We start from the raw sequence: 17,900 nt of genomic DNA, 5'->3' as shown, positions 1-17,900 counted from the left end.
GAAGATCAGCACAGTGGGTCTGGGACAGATCTGCAAGGCTCATCTAGTGGGTCTCTGGGGAGCTATTTCCTAGAATCATAGAATCCCTACAGTGCAAGAGGCGGCCATTTGGCCCATTGAGTCTACACCGACCACAGTCCCATCCAGGCCCTATCCCCCTATCACCATGCATTTACCGTGCTAAGCTCCCACACTAAGGGGCAATTTAGCATGGCCAATCAACCTAACCCGCACATCTTTGTAGTGTGGGAGGAAACCGGAGCACCCGGAGGAAACATACACAGACACGGGGAGAATGTGCAAACTCCACACAGATAGTGGCCTGAGGCTGGAATTGAACCCAGGTCCCTGACGCTGTGAGGCAGCAGTGCTAACCACTGTGCCCCCGTGCTGTCCAAGATCATTTTTGATGCAATGGTCCACTCTACTTCCTTAGTCATACCTTGGACACAAATTTACCTTAGCCACTAATCACAGACAAGGATCCTTATTAAATACTTTGTAAATTTAACTGTATGAAATCTGCCCCATCCAACAAACCAACCATATCTTGGAACACTCCAACGAGTTAGTTGGCTTCACTGTCCCTCCGTGCTGCCAGTAACTTATTCATTTTACCTTCCCAAATATTACCCACTATGTATTGTTACGTTATTTCAAAGATTCTTCAATATCATGTCCTTTACATTTATTAGGTTAGGTATGCTTCAAACATTTAATTTAAAGAATAGTTTTGTCACCTTCTAATTCCCAGAGACATTATCACTTTAGAAAATCATAACAACACCTTAATGTAGTAAAAACAGGGATTTTGCCAGCAGGGAGATGGAGTTGGGATGGCTCCAACAAGACAGTGGTGCCTAGATTATTCTAGGGAGATGCGCTGCCACGATTAGGCACGTGGTAAGGGTACGGGGTTGGATTTGGGGAAATCACAGAGAGACTGAAAGGATGTGCAATTGCTTTCTATCAGCTCTGTATGAGTGGATCTGAGCAAGTCATTGCTCAGGGTTGAGGTCGTCCTAGAAATGTTAGTGTCTCTTTTGCTGCAAGGCTTCATAGTTGATGCCAAGTTGGGCCGATCACTGACTCACATGACACCCACAGGAGATAACCAGGAGGTAACCATTTGCTGAATGTATGATGCATACCGGGCATATAGGCTTCTGAGACTGCTCCATTTCCATAGGAATTTCCCCAGCCTTTTCAGAAAGAGGTCACGTGATTTTTTTTCTGCGTCCCCCAGGAGTCAGCTTTACCAACAACCGGGAAGGAAAATGGATTTATCCCGATAGTTAGGGCTGTTATGTTGGGCATGATGGTCTTTTATTGCTTGTTTGTAATAAAACTACAAATAGATTAAGTTAAGAACACAAGAAATAGGGGTAATAGGTCATGTGGTGATATAAACAGGGCCTAGTTTTAAGGCTGATAAAATTGGATATCCTAAATTAAAGAATTGGGCATATTGAAATCAAACACAGTCAAACCTCAGGCAGGCCAATTGTACAATACACAAACGTGCCTGCGCCTGACCCATCAAACACCCATCAAACATCGTTACACTCTACTTGAAACTTAGCAGGAGATCATGGCACCTCATTGAAATGCATCGATCTATTGTTAGAAGCCCAGATCGGGCCAGACTTTCTGTCACCAAGAGATCCTGTAGATACCTTATCTGATAACAAGTTCAACAACATGGAGATGGACACCTGGGGGGCGGACCCTGGTGTCCTGTCAGGCAGACATCAAGAAACCCACTGGGTATTGGAACCCCCTCCTGGGACCTCATTGGCCGGAAGCCAGAGAAGTTTCTGGAAAGGCAAGCAGGCTGGGGATAAAGGGACACACTCAGAGGCACACGGCAGCGAAGACTCAACGAGGGAGGCAGTTGTGACCATTCGGAAGACTGACCAGAGAAGGAAGAAGCTGCCATCAAGACTCACCTTTGTGACGACAGACCAGAGGGACTCAGAGAATCGGGCCTGCAGTTTAACCAAGCCATCTTTACAGGTAGTATACTTGAATCTGGGGTATCCTCTTGTTTTATGTGGGTAATTTAAGGGTTAATAGTGTTATTATTAATAAACTTGTTGAATCTTTACTTGTGTTTGTCCTTTGTCCACCTTGCAAATAAAGGCACCGGGGTAAAACCTTGGAGTAAGTAAACTGGTTGAAAGTATCTGAGAATTAACAGGTACAACAGTGGCACCCCAGATGGGACTTCGATAAGAAGTAATACGTTGCTCCGAAGTCGAACCTTCAACCCGGTATTCTCCAACACTCCGTCTGAGCCTGAATTAAGAGGGCAGATGCCCCACGTGACGGCCAGTCTTAAGTGAGTGAAGGACTAATACAGATTGAACCAGTAAATTGGGCCATAAACCCGGTGTCTGTAACACAAGGTGGACAAACTGTGTAGTCAGAACTAGAACAGTCTAGGGAATTTGGGTAAAATCTACGGGAGGGAATTTAGTGAAAACCGAACCCCTATCCCAATCCCTTACCTATACTCAAGTGACGAATCCTAAAAGGAAATAATCATGGCCAGTCATGCTGCATGGGAGGACCTCTGGGATTGGGGTTCAAATGTCCAAATCCACCCATGGGTCCGCATTCTGTCACAACTGGCCGTAAGAGGAATCCTGCTTATGACAGTGTACCTAACCATCCTCACATTTAAGTGCGCCCGATGGAAGACCGCGCGCACACAACAATTGGAAGGGGAGGTAAGCACAGGAGAAGAAAGGAACCAAATCAATATGATACACATGAGCCAATTCCAGGCTCAATGTGATCAAGCCTACCAAAAGGCACAGCGTGCTGTCCGTGAGAGAGAGGCTGCGCTGCAACAGGTAGAGGAAGTTGAACGTAAATGCAGCGACCTACAGGCTGCAGTAAAAGTTTTGCACCAAGCAGGAAAAGTAAATACAGCCCGCGCAACAGACCACTCCAAATGCCTGCGCGAGATTAAAGATTTAAAAGCACAACTAGCCATAAAAAGGGGTGTAATGTGTGCATACACGACCGAAACAGGGGATAGTGACCCAGGGGTAGAGTGGGGGGATTTAGAAGAGGATGCCTGCCATTATGCAACAACTAGCGTCACTGCCGACTGGGGACCCCCCACCTCCCTTCCCGGTAGTGGAACCAATGGCACCACCTAATCCGGCCCCCATCTGGGGAAACTCAGTCTCAGCTCCTAGTCCTTTTACCATCCCAATAAGCCCAGTCACTAATCCGGTTCCTGTACCGATGAATCCGGTCACCACCCAACGACAGGACGGACAAAACCACAATGTGACTTATGTAACTCCATACACCATGACACAGCTCACTGACATAACTAAAGTGATTGGAGAATTTGAACCCTCCACATGCTCTCTTTGACCAGGTTACCCAATATCGTGTTTTAAACGGCCTAGACGAGGCAGAAGAGGTTAAACTTATTCTGTTATGTTTAAGTCCTGCCATCCGTTCTGGCCGCCATAGGCTACAATAGGGATGACCACAAGGCTTAAACAACTGCCAACAAAAGAGAGGGGGGAGCACCCGACAGCCTATGCTGGCCGACTGTGGAACCAATTTGTTGTGGTTTTTGGCCAATTAAATCGAGTCCAATTAAATGCACACCACCAGCCCACATGGATCCGGACCCTGATAGCACACGCCACCGAGGGGAGTCGGAAAGCTTGTGAGAATTTTGATCCTGATGATAATACACACACAGAAGCCTGGGCCATCCGCAAAATGACTCGTGTGTGGGAACAGGAAGTCAGACAAACAGACACCCCCAAGTCCACAAAACACGGATTGATGAACCCGATCCACACAGACCTGGCCCCGGTTTGGCGTAACGAAGGGGGAGGTGGAAACAGGGGACTGGGAAACTCACCCCCATATACCCGTGCCAATCATCGATACAGAAGACCGCAGCCCCGCGCAGAACCCCGATATATTCCCAACCCCAGGTACAGGGGACAAGATAAAACCAACCCCAGATATGCACCCCCACAAGCACAGTGTTATAACTGTGGGCAACCCAACCATTTTGCCCGGGACTGTAGGGCACCACCAAATTTCAGGGGACCAGCAAACCCCGCACACCCATACACTATCGCTGATTGCCGACACAGGGAACCACAAGGCTGCACAGGACATAGGCCCAATCCCCGACACCGAGAACGATATAGAGCTGAGCCCAGAGGCCCACGCCCACAAGCACAGTGTTATACCTGCGGGCAACCCAACCATTTCGCCCGGAACTGTAGGGCAGCACCCAACTACCCCACACGACCATCTCAGCGGTTCCTCGACGATGGACCCCGACCCATGCCCCTTGAAGGACTGGCCCGACAAGCAGCTACAACCCTCACATTCCTGGCAGACAACCTAACCTACGGCAGGGAGCCCCATGAATGCGAGGTTCCGGCAATAAAAGACCCCAAGGGGCCATTTTTGCCAAAACAAAAAGGGGGAGGAGCCAGGGGAATCAGCCAACCCAGGCTCAGGACAGTTTAAACATTTTTGTAGATGGGTCATCCATGGTGGAAAAGGGAAACAGGAGGACAGGATGCGGGATATATGTGGAAGACCAAGAAGGCCAGCCCCTCGGTATACAAGGTCATGGTAGACCACAAGAAAGCCGGGTGGTATCATGTGAACCAAATGAAGGCATTCGGCTCCCAGCAAAATTTTCACCAATACCATGTCACCCTGGAAGGAGTCTTTGAGTCACAAGGAAGCCCCAACCCTCACCCCACAGCACCGGACCTAAATCACGGTCCACAATCTGTACCCCAGGTTATCAACCCCCACCCAGTATCCCCAGGAACAGCACACGCAACCGCGGTCCCCACCCCAATTTACAGGGCTTCAGGAATAAAACCCCGGCCCAGGGGACCCCGGCGGACAGGATGGGGAGCCCGCAAACCTTACCTGCTGTGGCGCCCCTGGTACCGGGACTCCCAGAACCGTTTGACTCGGCGCTCACTACCAGAGGTGGTAATGCAGTGGGTACCTGGCAGCCAAAGCCCGCCCATATAGGTTCCCTCCACTAAGAAAGAATCAGGACATCACAGTCCAGATTGTAAATAGCTTTATCCGTCCACTCCACGCATCACCCAATTGAAAAGGGTTTCTTATCTGCCCACAATATACTGCGTCATAATCTTCCGACACACCATAGTTTGGTTGTGAGATGAAGAATCTATTGCTATACTGTGCCATAGTCCTCCAACAACAAGGACACATGCCACATACCCAACATTTTATTTTCACGCTCTGCAAACTCCTTACCCCACTACCCTTCGTATGACACGATTGGGCCTTTATTATTCCTTTACTTATTTCTTTGTTTTTTTTTAAAAAGAGGAGTCATACGACATTCTAGTAAAGAAAAGGAAAAGAGAATCAGATATTAATAAGAATTAACAGGTGCTACCTTGATCTTCCCCAGAATGAACTACATACTTCCCTGTTATCTGGGACTCCTTGTCTCAGACCGAACCACAGACACCACATCAACCAAAGACCAGAAGATCAGCCTACGATACCCCGGATATATGTGGTTCACCCCACACCCGATGGAAGTACACTCGTCAGAGGTCAACCTTTTGGCACCAATTAGAAACTTTCTGGAAGGGGACTACAGAACAATATCTAAAGAACGTAAACTCTTGCAGAATAAAAGACTTGATTTAGATGCAGCAAAAGCAAGACTGAAGAAAGCAAAGGTCTCAGAGGCCCGTTCAGCAGCAGAACAGGAAATGCGAATTACACAAAGTGAATTTGATCGCCAGGCAGAGATCACAAGACTTTTGCTTGAAAGAATTAGCAGTACACATGCTCATCACCTTCGTTGCCTGCATGACTATGTTGATGCCCAGTTGACCTACTACGCTCAGTGTTACCAGTATATGGTTGATTTACAGAAGCAACTTGGAAGTTTTCCAACCACGTTTTCTTCCAACAACAATCAGACTGCTCCGGCTTCCCTATCGTCCTAAGGAATTTCGGCAAGGGCCATCCAACATCGGGAGAGGCTCGACAATCAAGAGCCTTGATACTCTCCCATCTTGGTCACTTGTCATTTTGTACTGTTTATTGCTTTGTTTTGTATATACCCAATTGACGTATTGTTTCTTGTTGTTTTTTAAAATTATTTTACTTCATTTTGTACTGTTTATTGCTTTGTTTTGTATATACCCGATTGCTTATTGTTTTTTAAAATTATTTTACTTCATTTAAATTTGTTAGTACTATTGTGGGTTAGGGATGATACTGTCAACTCCAGATTTGGGGTACTTGCTTGTTGAGATGGTTTGGTGAGAATTGTGTGATCCGGTTCGCTGACGCTCATTGGATCAAGAGGAGGGAATGTGGTGATATAAACAGGGCCTAGTTTTAAGGCTGATAAAATTGGATATCCTAAATTAAAGAATTGGGCATATTGAAATCAAACACAGTCAAACCTCAGGCACGCCAATTGTACAATACACAAATGTGTCTGGGCCTGACCCATCAACCACCCATCAAAGGTCGTTACACTCTACTTGAAACTTAGCAGGAGATCATGGCACCTCATTGAAATGCATCGATCTATTGTTAGAAGCCCAGATCGGGCCAGACTTTCTGTCACCAAGAGATCCTGTAGATACCTTATCTGATAACAAGTTCAACAACATGGAGATGGACACCTGGGGGGCGGACCCTGGTGTCCTGTCAGGCAGACATCAAGAAACCCACTGGGTATTGGAACCCCCTCCTGGAACCTCTGGCCGGAAGCCAGAGAAGTTTCTGGAAAGGCAAGCAGGCTGGGGATAAAGGGACACACTCAGAGGCACACGGCAGCGAAGACTCGATGAGGGAGGCAGTTGTGACCATTCGGAAGACTGACCAGAGAAGGAAGGAAGGAAGAAGCGGCCATCGAGACTCACCTTCGTGACAACAGACCAGAGGGACTCAGAGAATCGGGCCTGCAGTTTAACCAAGCCATCTTTACAGGTAGTATACTTGAATCTGGGGTATCCTCTTGTTTTATGTGGGTAATTTAAGGGTTAATAGTGTTATTATTAATAAACTTGTTGAACCTTTACTTGTGTTTGTCCTTTGTCCACCTGGCAAATAAGGGCACCGGGGTAAAACCTTGGAGTAAGTAAACTGGTTGAAAGTATCTGAGAATTAACAGGTACAACAGTCATTAAGCCGTTAAGCTTGCTCTGCTATTGAACACATCATGGCTGATCTTTTACCATAACCCTATATTCCCATACTACTATTGTATCCTTTAGCATCCTCCAAAATACATCCCAAACCGTAAACATTCACTCGCTCCTTCAGTGACTCACAGGGGCAGCAGTGTGTACTGTCCACAAGATGCAGTGCAGCAATTCACCAATGTTCCTTTAAGAGCACAGTCCCAACCTGTGACTTCAATCATCTTGAAGGACAAGGCCAGCAGATACATGGGACCATCATCACCTGCAAGTTGCCCTCCAAGCCACACACACTGACTCAGAACTTTATCTCCATTTCTTCAATGTCACTGGATCAAAATCCTGGAATGCCTTTCCTAACAGCATGGTGGATATACCTTCAGCAAACAAACTGCAGCGGTTCAAGTAGGTGGCTCACCATCACCTTTTCAAAGGCAGTTAATGTTGGCCAGCAACACTCACATTCCATGAAAGAATTTCAATAAAAACTTGATCTATAATTTGAAAATACTCAATGAAGGAGCATCTGCAGCTCTCTGGAATAGAGAATTCCTAAGACTTACAATCATCTGAATGAAGATGTTTCTCAGTTATATAAGGTGGCCCTCCATTCTTAAACCATGCCCCTTAGTTCCAGTCTCCCCAGACAGGGATAATCCTGCCACAGCATACCCGCTTTAGCCTCTTTCAGAATCTTGCATGTTTCAATGAGATCACCTTGTATTCTTTTAAATTCTAATTAAATGGTCCCAGTTTATGTAATCACCACTAATAGGACAATCCTCTCATCCCAGGAATCAATCCTGTGAACCCATGTTGTGCTTTCTCCAGTTTAAGCACATCTTTTCTTAGATAAGGAGAACAAAACGTATGCAGGTGTGGTCTCACCAATGGCCTGTATAAATGCAGTAAAATGTCTTTACTCTTATACCCCAATCCATTTGGAATAAAAGCACTTTGATTGTCAATGCTTTATCACTGAACAGACACTTGCAGCATACCTAGTTTAGTGACATATGCCAGGCATTCTTCCTGCAAGGACTTGTCATCCACCAGATCCTGCACCCTCGGAGTTGGGCAGTACACATTCGAATACTGCAGAGGGGAAAGGGACAAAACACTGTTAAACATCAACAGAACTACAGATCAATATGATTAGTGGAGGTTCAGTAAAACACAAGATATTTTATTTATTGGTTCATGGGCATCGCTGGCTGGGCCATCATTTATTGCCCATCCTTAATTGTTCTCGAGAAGATGATGGTGAGCTGCCTTCTTAAACTGTTGCAGTTCAAGTGGTTTAGGTATACACACAGTGCTGTTAGATGGCAAGTTTCAGGATTTTGACACAGCGATAGTGAAAGAATGACAATATATTTCCAAAGTCAGGATGTGTGCACAGCTTGGAGGGGAACTTGCAGGCGTTCCCATGCATCTGCTGGCCTTATCCTCTTATGGGGTAGATGTCCTAAGTTTGAAAGGTGCTGCTGAATGAGCTTTGATGAGGTGCAACAGTGCATCTTATAGATCAGGTTTGTCCATTGTATGGCCCACGGCTCGAATGTAGCCCTCAAAACCTCCCCTATGTGGCCCCTGGAGCCGAATTTAAAAATGCCAGTCAAACAGGTAAGCTGCAACGGAAGATTGTTCAAGGGGAAGCTCCTCCAATCACAGGCTGCTCCTCCCCCGTGTTTAGTTCTAATAGGCTCAATACTGGTGGGTGGAGATGATACATGCTACGTGTGTATGGGAGATAAAGAGTGTGAGAGGGAGGGGGGCCGTACCGGGGGAGGGGGGAGGGGGGAGGGGGGGGTGTTGCGAGAGGGAAGGGGACCACAAAGGTAAAAACAAGGATGGTGCAGGAGGGAGGGATTCAGATACCTGGATAATTGGGACTCATTCTGGGGTAGGTGGGACCTTTACAAACGGGATGGTCTACACCTGAGCCAGAGGGGTACCAATATCCTGGGGGGGGAAATTTGCTAATGCTCTTCGGGAGGGTTTAAACTAATTCAGCAGGGGGATGGGAACCTGAATTGTAGCTCCAGTGTGCAGGAGGTTGAGAGTAGTGAGGTCATGAATAAGGTTTCAAGATCGCAGGAGTGCACCGGCAGGCAGGAAGGTGGTTGAAGTGTGTCTACTTCAACGCCAGGAGCATCCGGAATAAGGTGGGTGAACTTGCAGCATGGGTTGGTACCTGGGACTTCGATGTTGTGGCCATTTCGGAGACATGGATAGAGCAGGGACAGGAATGGTTGTTGCAGGTTCCGGGGTTTAGATGTTTCAGTAAGATCAGGGAAGGTGGTAAAAGAGGGGGAGGTGTGGCATTGTTAGTCAAGGACAGTATTACGGTGGCAGAAAGGACGTTTGATGAGGACTCATCTACTGAGGTAGTATGGGCTGAGGTTAGAAACAGGAAAGGAGAGGTCACCCTGTTGGGAGTTTTCTATAGGCCTCCGAAAAGTTTCAGAGATGTAGAGGAAAGGATTGCAAAGATGATTCTGGATAGGAGCGAAAGTAACAGGGTAGTTGTTATGGGGGACTTTAACTTTACAAATATTGACTGGAAACGCTATAGTTCGAGTACTTTAGATGGGTCAGTTTTTGTCCAATGTGTGCAGGAGGGTTTCCTGACACAGTATGTAGATAGGCCAACAAGAGGCGAGGCCACATTGGATTTGGTACTGGGTAATGAACCAGGCCAGGTGTTAGATTTGGAGGTAGGTGAGCACTTTGGTGATAGTGACCACAATTCAGTTACGTTTACTTTAGCGATGGAAAGGGATAGGTATATACCGCAGGGCAAGAGTTATACCTGGGGGAAAGGAAATTATGATGCGATTAGGCGAGATTTAGGATGCATAGTATGGGGAAGGAAACTGCAGGGGATGGGCACAATTGAAATGTGGAGCTTGTTCAAGGAATATCTACTGTGTGTCCTTGATAAGTATGTACCTGTCAGGCAGGGAGGAAGTGGTCGAGCGAGGGAACCGTAGTTTACTAAAGAAGTTGAATCTCTTATGAAGAGGAAGAAGGAGAGCTATGTAAAGATGAGACGTGAAGGCTCAGTTAGGGCGCCAGAAAGGACCTAAAGAGAGAGCTAAGAAGAGCCAGGAAGGGACATGAGAAGTCTTTGGAAGGTAGGATCAAGGAAAACCCTAAAGCTTTCTATAGGTATGTCTGGAATAAAAGAATGACTAGGGTATGATTAGGGCCAGTCAAGGACAGTAGTGGGGAAGTTGTGTGTGGAGTCCGAAGAGATAGAAGAGGCGCTAGATGAATATTTTGTCAATATTCACACAGGAAAAAGACAATGTTGTCGAGGAGAGTACTGAAATACAGGCTATTGGACTAGATGGGATTGAGGTTCATAAGGAGGAGGTGTTAGCAATTCTGGAAAGTGTGGAAATAGATAAGTCCCCTGGGCCAGATGGGATTTATCCTAGGATTCTCTGGGAGGCTAGGGAGGAGATTGCAGAGCCTTTGATCTTCATGTCGTCATTGTCTACAGGAATAGTGCCATAAGACTGGATAGCAAATGTTGTCCCCTTGTTCAAGAAGGGGAGTATTATAGACCAGTGAGCCTTACTTCTGTTGTGGGCAAAATTTTAGAATGGATTATAAGAGATAGGATTTATAATCATCTAGAAAGGAATAATTTGATTAGGGATAGTCAACACTGTTTTGTGAAGGGTAGGTCGTGCCTCACAAACCTTATTGAGTTCTTTGAGAAGGTGACCAAAGAGGTGGATGAGGGTAAAGCAGTTGATGTGGTGTATATGGATTTCAGTAAAGCGTTTGATAAGGTTCCCCACGGTAAGCTATTGCAGAAAATACGGACGCATGGGATTGAGGGTGATTTTGAGGTTTGGATCAGAAATTGGCTAGCTGTAAGAAGACAGAGGGTGGTGGTTGATGGGAAATGTTCATCCTGGAGTTCAGTTACTAGTGGTGTACCACAAGGATCTGTTTTGGGGCCACTGCTGTTTGTCATTTTTATAAATGACCTGGATGAGGGCGTAGAAGGATGGGTTAGTAAATTTGCAGACAACACTAAAGTCGGTGGAGTTGTGGACAGTGCGGAAGGATGTTGCAGGTTACAGAGGGACATAGATAAGCTACAGAGCTGGGCTGAGAGGTGGCAAATGGAGTTTAATGCGGAAAAGTGTGAGGTGATTCACTTTGGAAGGAGTAACAGGAATACAGAGTACTGGGCTAATGGTAAGATACTTGGTAGTGTGAATGAGCAGAGAGGTCTCGGTGTCCATGTGCATAGATCCCTGAAAGTTGGCACCCAGGTTGGTAGGGTTGTTAAGAAGGCGTACGGAGTGTTAGCTTTTATTGGTAGTGGGATTGAGTTTCGGAGCCAGGAGGTCATGTTGCAGCTGTACAAAACTCTGGTGCGGCCGCACTTGGAGTATTCCATACAGTTTTGGTCGCTGCATTATAGGAAGGATGTGGAAGCATTGGAAAGGGTGCAGTGGAGATTTACCAGGATGTTGCCTGGTATGGTGGGAAGGTCTTATGAGGAAAGGCTGAGGGACTTGAGATTGTTTTCGTTAGAGAGAAGAAGGTTAAGAGGTGACTTAATAGAGGAATACAAGATGATCAGAGGATTAGATAGGGTGGACAGTGAGAGCCTTTTTCCTGAGATGGTGATGGCTAGCACGAGGGGACATAGCTTTAAATTGAGGGGTGATAGATATAGGACAGATGTCAGAGGTAGGTTCTTTACTCAGAGAGTAGTGAGGGCGTGGAATGCCCTGCCTGCAACAGTAGTGGACTCGCCAACATTAAGGACATTTAAATGGTCATTGGATGAACATATGGATGATATTGGAATAGGTTAGATGGGCTTTAGATTGGTTTCACAGATCGGTGCAACATCGAGGGCCGAAGGGCCTGTACTGCGCTGCAACGTTCTATGTTCTAAGGGACGAGGGTAAAAACAAGTAGGCTAAGGGGCGAGACACTGAATGAGTGTGTGGGTGTGAGTGTGAGTCTGTTTTATGCTCAGTCTCAGATTTCTCACTCACCACTACACACATGCTCACACTCACCCACCCACATACACTGACCCTCTCACCTGCTGGTCATTTTTATTAGTTTTTTTAAAAAAACGTAACAATTTAGAGCACTCGAATTGCCTTACTTTTGCTCAGAAATCGTTTCTTTCCATAAGATCTCACATTTTTTTGAAATTCAGTTTATTGTTTTGTCAAACCTTTTCTGTTGAAATTTTCTCATTAGCCCCTTGAGTGAAGATAATATGTAAATGTGGCCACCTGAACAAAAAGGTTGGACAAACTTGTTGCAGACGATACACGCTGCTGCCACTGTCAGTGGCGGAGGGAGGGAATGTTGAAGGCGGTGGTTGGGATTGGGATGCCAATCAAGCGGCTTTTTCCTGGGTGGGTGTTGAGTTTTTTGAGTGTTGATGGAGCTGCTCTCAACTCGGCAAGTGGAGAGTATTCTATCACACTCCCAACATGTGCCTTGTACTTGGTGAACAGGCTTTGAGGAATCAGGAGATGAGTAATGCTCCAAAGAATTCCCAGGTTCTGTCTGCTCTTGTAGCCACAGTATTCATATGGCTAGTCCAGTTCAGTTTCTGATCAATGGTAACCTCCAGGATGTTGATGGAGGAGGATTCAGCGATGTACTGTCACTGAATGTCAAGAGGGGATAGTTAGATTCTCTTCTGTTTGAGATGGTCATTGTCTGGCACCTGTGTGGCGTGAATGCTACTTGCCACCCCAAGCCTGGATTTTGTCCAGGTCTTGCCTCTTATGGGCACGGACTGCTTTGGCATCTAGGGAGCTGTGAATGAACATTGTGCAGTCATCAGTGAACATCCCCATCCTCTGATCTTATGATGGAAAGAGGGTCATTGATGAAACAGCTGAAGATAGCTGGGCCTTTTGTTGTACATTAAGGACAGAGGGGGCCTGGCACAGAAGCAATAACTATCCAGATTACATTGTGGAAGTATAAACATACCAACCTTCCATAGTGCACTCACCTGGAATATAGGAACTAAAGTCACAACTCCATAGTATCTGCAAGACAACAGCACACATTATGTTCAGAGTGCAACTTGCACTGAACGAATTCTAGTCCCATTACTGGACTGTGTGCAATGTAACACATTGTTTTGGGCAAGATATATCCCCATGCTGAATGTGGCGCGACAGACCTATGCTAGAGCAAGGATCAATTTAGGAATCATGAAGAATGGAATGAAATAAGGTCCTCAGACTTATTAACCAACTCTTTATCCCAAATTACCATAAATACTGTGCATTGCTGTATACTCTACTTCAACCCGTTGAACCTTCTGAGAAGGATGACTAACTATATGCAAATTACTTCATCCCAAATTCCCAGATCCTGACCACTACTCAACAAGTTCCTGAAAAAGCATTGAAACCTCAAATGAGCACAAGATTTAAGACAAGGATCAATGGGAGATGTGTGTCAAGAGAGACAGAATGATAAAGAGAAGGAACAATGCAAACTTAATGTCAATGAGAGGAAGCAGCTTCATCAGCATGAGACAGAAAAGGAAGGGAAAGAAAGCCATTGCACTCAAACTGTCAGAGAAATACGCAGACTCTGATCGGCAATGTTATGGAACAAAAGTAGCAATATCATAAGTCAGCCCAAGGTGCTTCACAGGAGCATTATATAACAAAGTAGGACACCAAGCCATACAATAAGATGTTGGGGGCAATTCTCCAAGCCCACTGCGCAGCTCGAGTAGCGCAGTGGGCTGGGAGGCATCAGCGGAAGGCGGCGGGAAGGGGGCATGATATTGGGGCTTGCCCGGCGAGGTCCAGGAGCCAGCAATCGGAGTACGGGGGGGTCAGAAGGCCAGCGATCTGAAGGCTGACAATGCTGGGTCACTGCGCATATGCCAAACTTCGCACTGACAGATTGGCACATGCGCAGTGGTCCGTTCAGCGCTATGCTGCTGGCCTCTCCAGAGAGAATAGACCCTGCTCCACGATTGCCAGAGTGAATCCCACTGAGGCACTCTGTGATGCACAGAGTGTCAGAGATTCGTTCCGGAAATCACGCTGAAAAAACCAGTGGGATTTACTCCCATTTTCCCACACGTTGGGGACTTAGAATTTCTTTGGGAGAATCCCAGCCATTATGTCAAATGACCAAAAGCTTGATCAAAGAGATCTTAAAAAGAGGAGAGGTGAGATAGAGACAAAGGGGTTTAGGGAGAGAATTCCAGAGTTTGGGGTCTAGGCAACTGGAGACATTGCCACCAATGGTGGAGTGATTATAATTGGGAATACACAAGAGACCAGAATTAGAGGAGCAGATATGTTGGAAGGTCATGGGGCTGGAGGAGATTATAGAGAAAGGGAGGTGCCATGAAAGGATTTGAAAACGATGAGAAGTTTAAAAGACCAATCTAAATTAGCGAAAACAGGAGTTATAGTGGGAAAGGACTTGCTGCACGTTAAGGCACGGGCAGCTGGGTTTTGGATTACCTCAAGTTTAGGCAGGTGACGGCCTATAGCTGCTTCTTGCTTTTACGTGTAAATTTCTGACTGACACTTGTGATGTGGAGGACTTCAGGAGGCTGTGATGGACCATCCATTCAGCACTTTTGGCTGAAGGTGGTTGCAACTGTTTCAGGCTTGTCTTTTGCATTGATGTGCTGCACTCATTGAGGAAAGGGATATTTGAGGAGCACCTGCTCCCCTGAATTGTTTAGTTGTCCACCATCATTCATAATTGGATGAGGCAGGATTGGCGAGCTTTGATCAGATCCATTGTTTGAGAGGTCACTTAACTCTGCCTATCCTCAAAGTGAAGATAAGACTTTGTCTTTACCAGGACTGTGCAGTAGTTACTCCTGCCAATTTGGTCATGGACAGATGCATCTGCATCTGGTAGATTGGTGTGGGTGAGGGAAAGTTGTTTTTTCCATCTTGTTGGTTGTCTCACCACCTGCTGCCGATCCAGTCCAGCAGCTATACCCTTCAAGATTCATCCAACTTGGTCAGTAGAGGTGCTGCTGAGCCACTCTTGAAGGATATTGAAGTTGCTCACATGGACACATTCAGTGCCCTTGCCACCCTCAGTATTTCTTCCATGTGGTATTCAACATGGAGGAGTATTGCTTCATCAGCTGAGAAAGAGTGGCATGTGGTAATCAACAGGAGATTTTCTTTCCCATATTTGCCATGATGCCATGAGACTTCATGGGGACCAGAGTCAATGTTGAGGACTCCCAGGGCAACTCCCTCTTTCATGTATATCACAGAGTCGCCCTCTCTGGTGAGTCTGTCTGGCTGGTGAGACAGGACATTGCTAGGAATAGTGATGGAGGAGTCTGGGGCACTCAAGACTGACGCTTATGTCAACAACCACTATAATGTATAACCCTTACAAACGCATCTAATGTGTTCCAATCAAAGCAATCCTGTAGACAAAAAACCCTTTTCACAGGTTTAACACAGCATAGACTAATGTTCCTGTGATACTGTACTTGAGACCTTTGAATGAAGTCTCCAGTTCTCTGGATAGACTCAGAACAGTTTGAAGTTTGTTTATTTTTACTGGGATATTTATGACTGCATTCTTAGCGAAAAAACTGATTGGCAGGTCAGGTGATAGGAGTTTTTTCATTTTCAGTTTGGAGCGGCAGTTAGAGTTGAATTAAGGGTTATCAAGCTGAAAAGAAGACTATCTCTCTCTGTTTTTTGGAAATTCTGCTGATTAGCTGACAGCAAGGTCTTGCCTTTCTGACGGGGGAGAATCGGCTGTTGGTGGCTTGCCTAGAGTCCCTGGTGTTTTGGGAAGCTGTTCGGACTTAAAACTGTTCTGAGTTTATCCAGAGAACTGCAGACTTCATCCAAAGGTCTCAAGTCCAGTATCATGTGAACATTAGTCTATGCTGTGTTACACCTGTTGAAAGGGTCTTTTGTCTATGGGATTGGTTTGATTGGAACACATCAGATATATTTGTTAAGCATTATACATTATAGTTGTTCTGTTTCTTGTCTGTAATTGATAAAAGTTCTTGCTAATTTTTTTACTATACATGTTAACTACATTCTTAAATAAGCTTGGTTTGATAAAAGCTCCCTAGTGGGTCATTTGAATCATACCTGAAGTGAAACATATCATGCTTATCCTAGCCAAATTCAAGAGGCAAAACTGATGATCCACGTGGTCTTCATAAAACACTTTGGAGTTTCTGACCTGAACCACAACAGTAGGAAGCTCCCAAATTTAGCACATGTTCAGATGTTAGTGTGGAGGACTTTGCAGGGTCGACTGGGCAGGGTGTGCACTGCCATTTCCAGTACCTAGATCCATGTCAGGTAGTCCCTCTAGTTTTATTTCTTTTTGACTTTTTGGTAAAACTTTGTTTGGCCATTTCAAAAGGGCAGTTAAGAGTCAACCACATTGCTGTGGATCTGGAGTCACATGTAGGCCAGGCAGGTAAGGATGGCAGATTTCCTTCCCTAAAGGACATTAGTGAACAAAATGGGTTTTTACAACCATCAATGAGAGTTTCATGGTCACCATTACTGGCTTTATATTCCAGATTTTTTATTAATTAAATTTAAATCCCACCAGTTGCCATGATGAGATGTTAACTTATGACTCCAATGCGCTAATCAGAGCCTTTATATTACCAGCCTAGTAACATCATCAATGTGTCACTATCTGCTTCCAACACCCTTTAAAGTGATGTGTCCCAGATTACAACAACTGGCTGCCAAAAAAAATGTTCCTGCCATCTCTGGTTCAATGAGCAGTAAAAGGAAATCTTGGTAGGCAAAGCCTTTCAAAAGGAGCGATTTGTTTTTCAGCAAGATGATCACCAAACACATGGATCCCACCCTCGTCTACATAATCTGTTCAATTAAGTGGCAATTAAAATCTTATTGATTATAATTGCTGAGGTTGCCAAGGTGCAGTAAATGGGCAAAAAACATTCACCCACTTTGTACTAGAATTATAATGCAAAACAAAATGTTGGAAGGAACGAACTGATACATGCTTCAGAACAATTAAATCTGGTTTATTAGATTTGAGAATATTTTGATAAACAGTGTAGAGAGTGCTTTACCCTGTATCTAACTCCTCCTATACCTGCCCTATTCAAATGAAAGCTCACTGACCTGAAACGTTAACTCCGGTTTCTCTCCACAGCTCCTTCCAGACCTCCTAAATACTTAAGCATTTTTTTGTTTCCATACCTGCCCTGCGAGTGCTTGATGGGAACAGTGTAGAGGAAGCTTTACTCTGTATCTAACCCGTACTGCAGCAGTCCTGAGTGTTTTTGTTGGGGACAGTGGAGAGAGAGTTTTACTCTGTTTGAAGCACGTTCCGTACCTGGCCTGGGAGTGTTTTATGGGGATACTGTAGAGGGAGCTTTATTCTGTATCTAACGCTATGGTGTACCTGCCCTGGGAGTGTTTGATGGTCATGATGTGGAGATGCCGGCGTTGGACTGGGGTAAACACAGTAAGAAGTTTAACAACACCAAGTTAAAGTCCAACAGGTTTATTTGTTAAACTTCTTACTGTATTTACCCCAGTCCAACGCCGGCATCTCCACATCAAAGATTCTAGGCAATGCTTGAATTGACATTGTCTGTTAAAAACAGAAAACTAATCGATTTCCTACCACTACCAAATCTTA

At 45.4% G+C, this 17,900-nt stretch overlaps 1 protein-coding gene across 3 annotated transcripts in view; it reads right to left on the bottom strand.

Annotated features, from left to right (window-relative positions):
- Nucleotides 1-17,900, bottom strand: part of nprl2 (NPR2 like, GATOR1 complex subunit) — a 48,010-nt gene that overhangs the window by 6,113 nt on the left and 23,997 nt on the right. For all 3 annotated transcript variants that reach the window (XM_078209351.1, XM_078209352.1, XM_078209353.1), the window contains exons 7-8: nt 13,243-13,279; nt 8,222-8,315 (exon numbers count right to left, since the gene is read on the bottom strand). In XM_078209351.1, the coding sequence (XP_078065477.1) occupies nt 8,222-8,315; nt 13,243-13,279 (131 nt within the window). The remainder of the gene's footprint in view (nt 1-8,221; nt 8,316-13,242; nt 13,280-17,900) is intronic.

Source organism: Mustelus asterias, chromosome 3, assembly GCF_964213995.1.
Source record: "Mustelus asterias chromosome 3, sMusAst1.hap1.1, whole genome shotgun sequence".
NCBI classification, from domain to species: domain Eukaryota; kingdom Metazoa; phylum Chordata; class Chondrichthyes; order Carcharhiniformes; family Triakidae; genus Mustelus; species Mustelus asterias.
The sequence above is the reverse complement of the archived record's forward strand: the minus strand, read 5'-3'. Positions and strand labels throughout refer to the sequence as shown.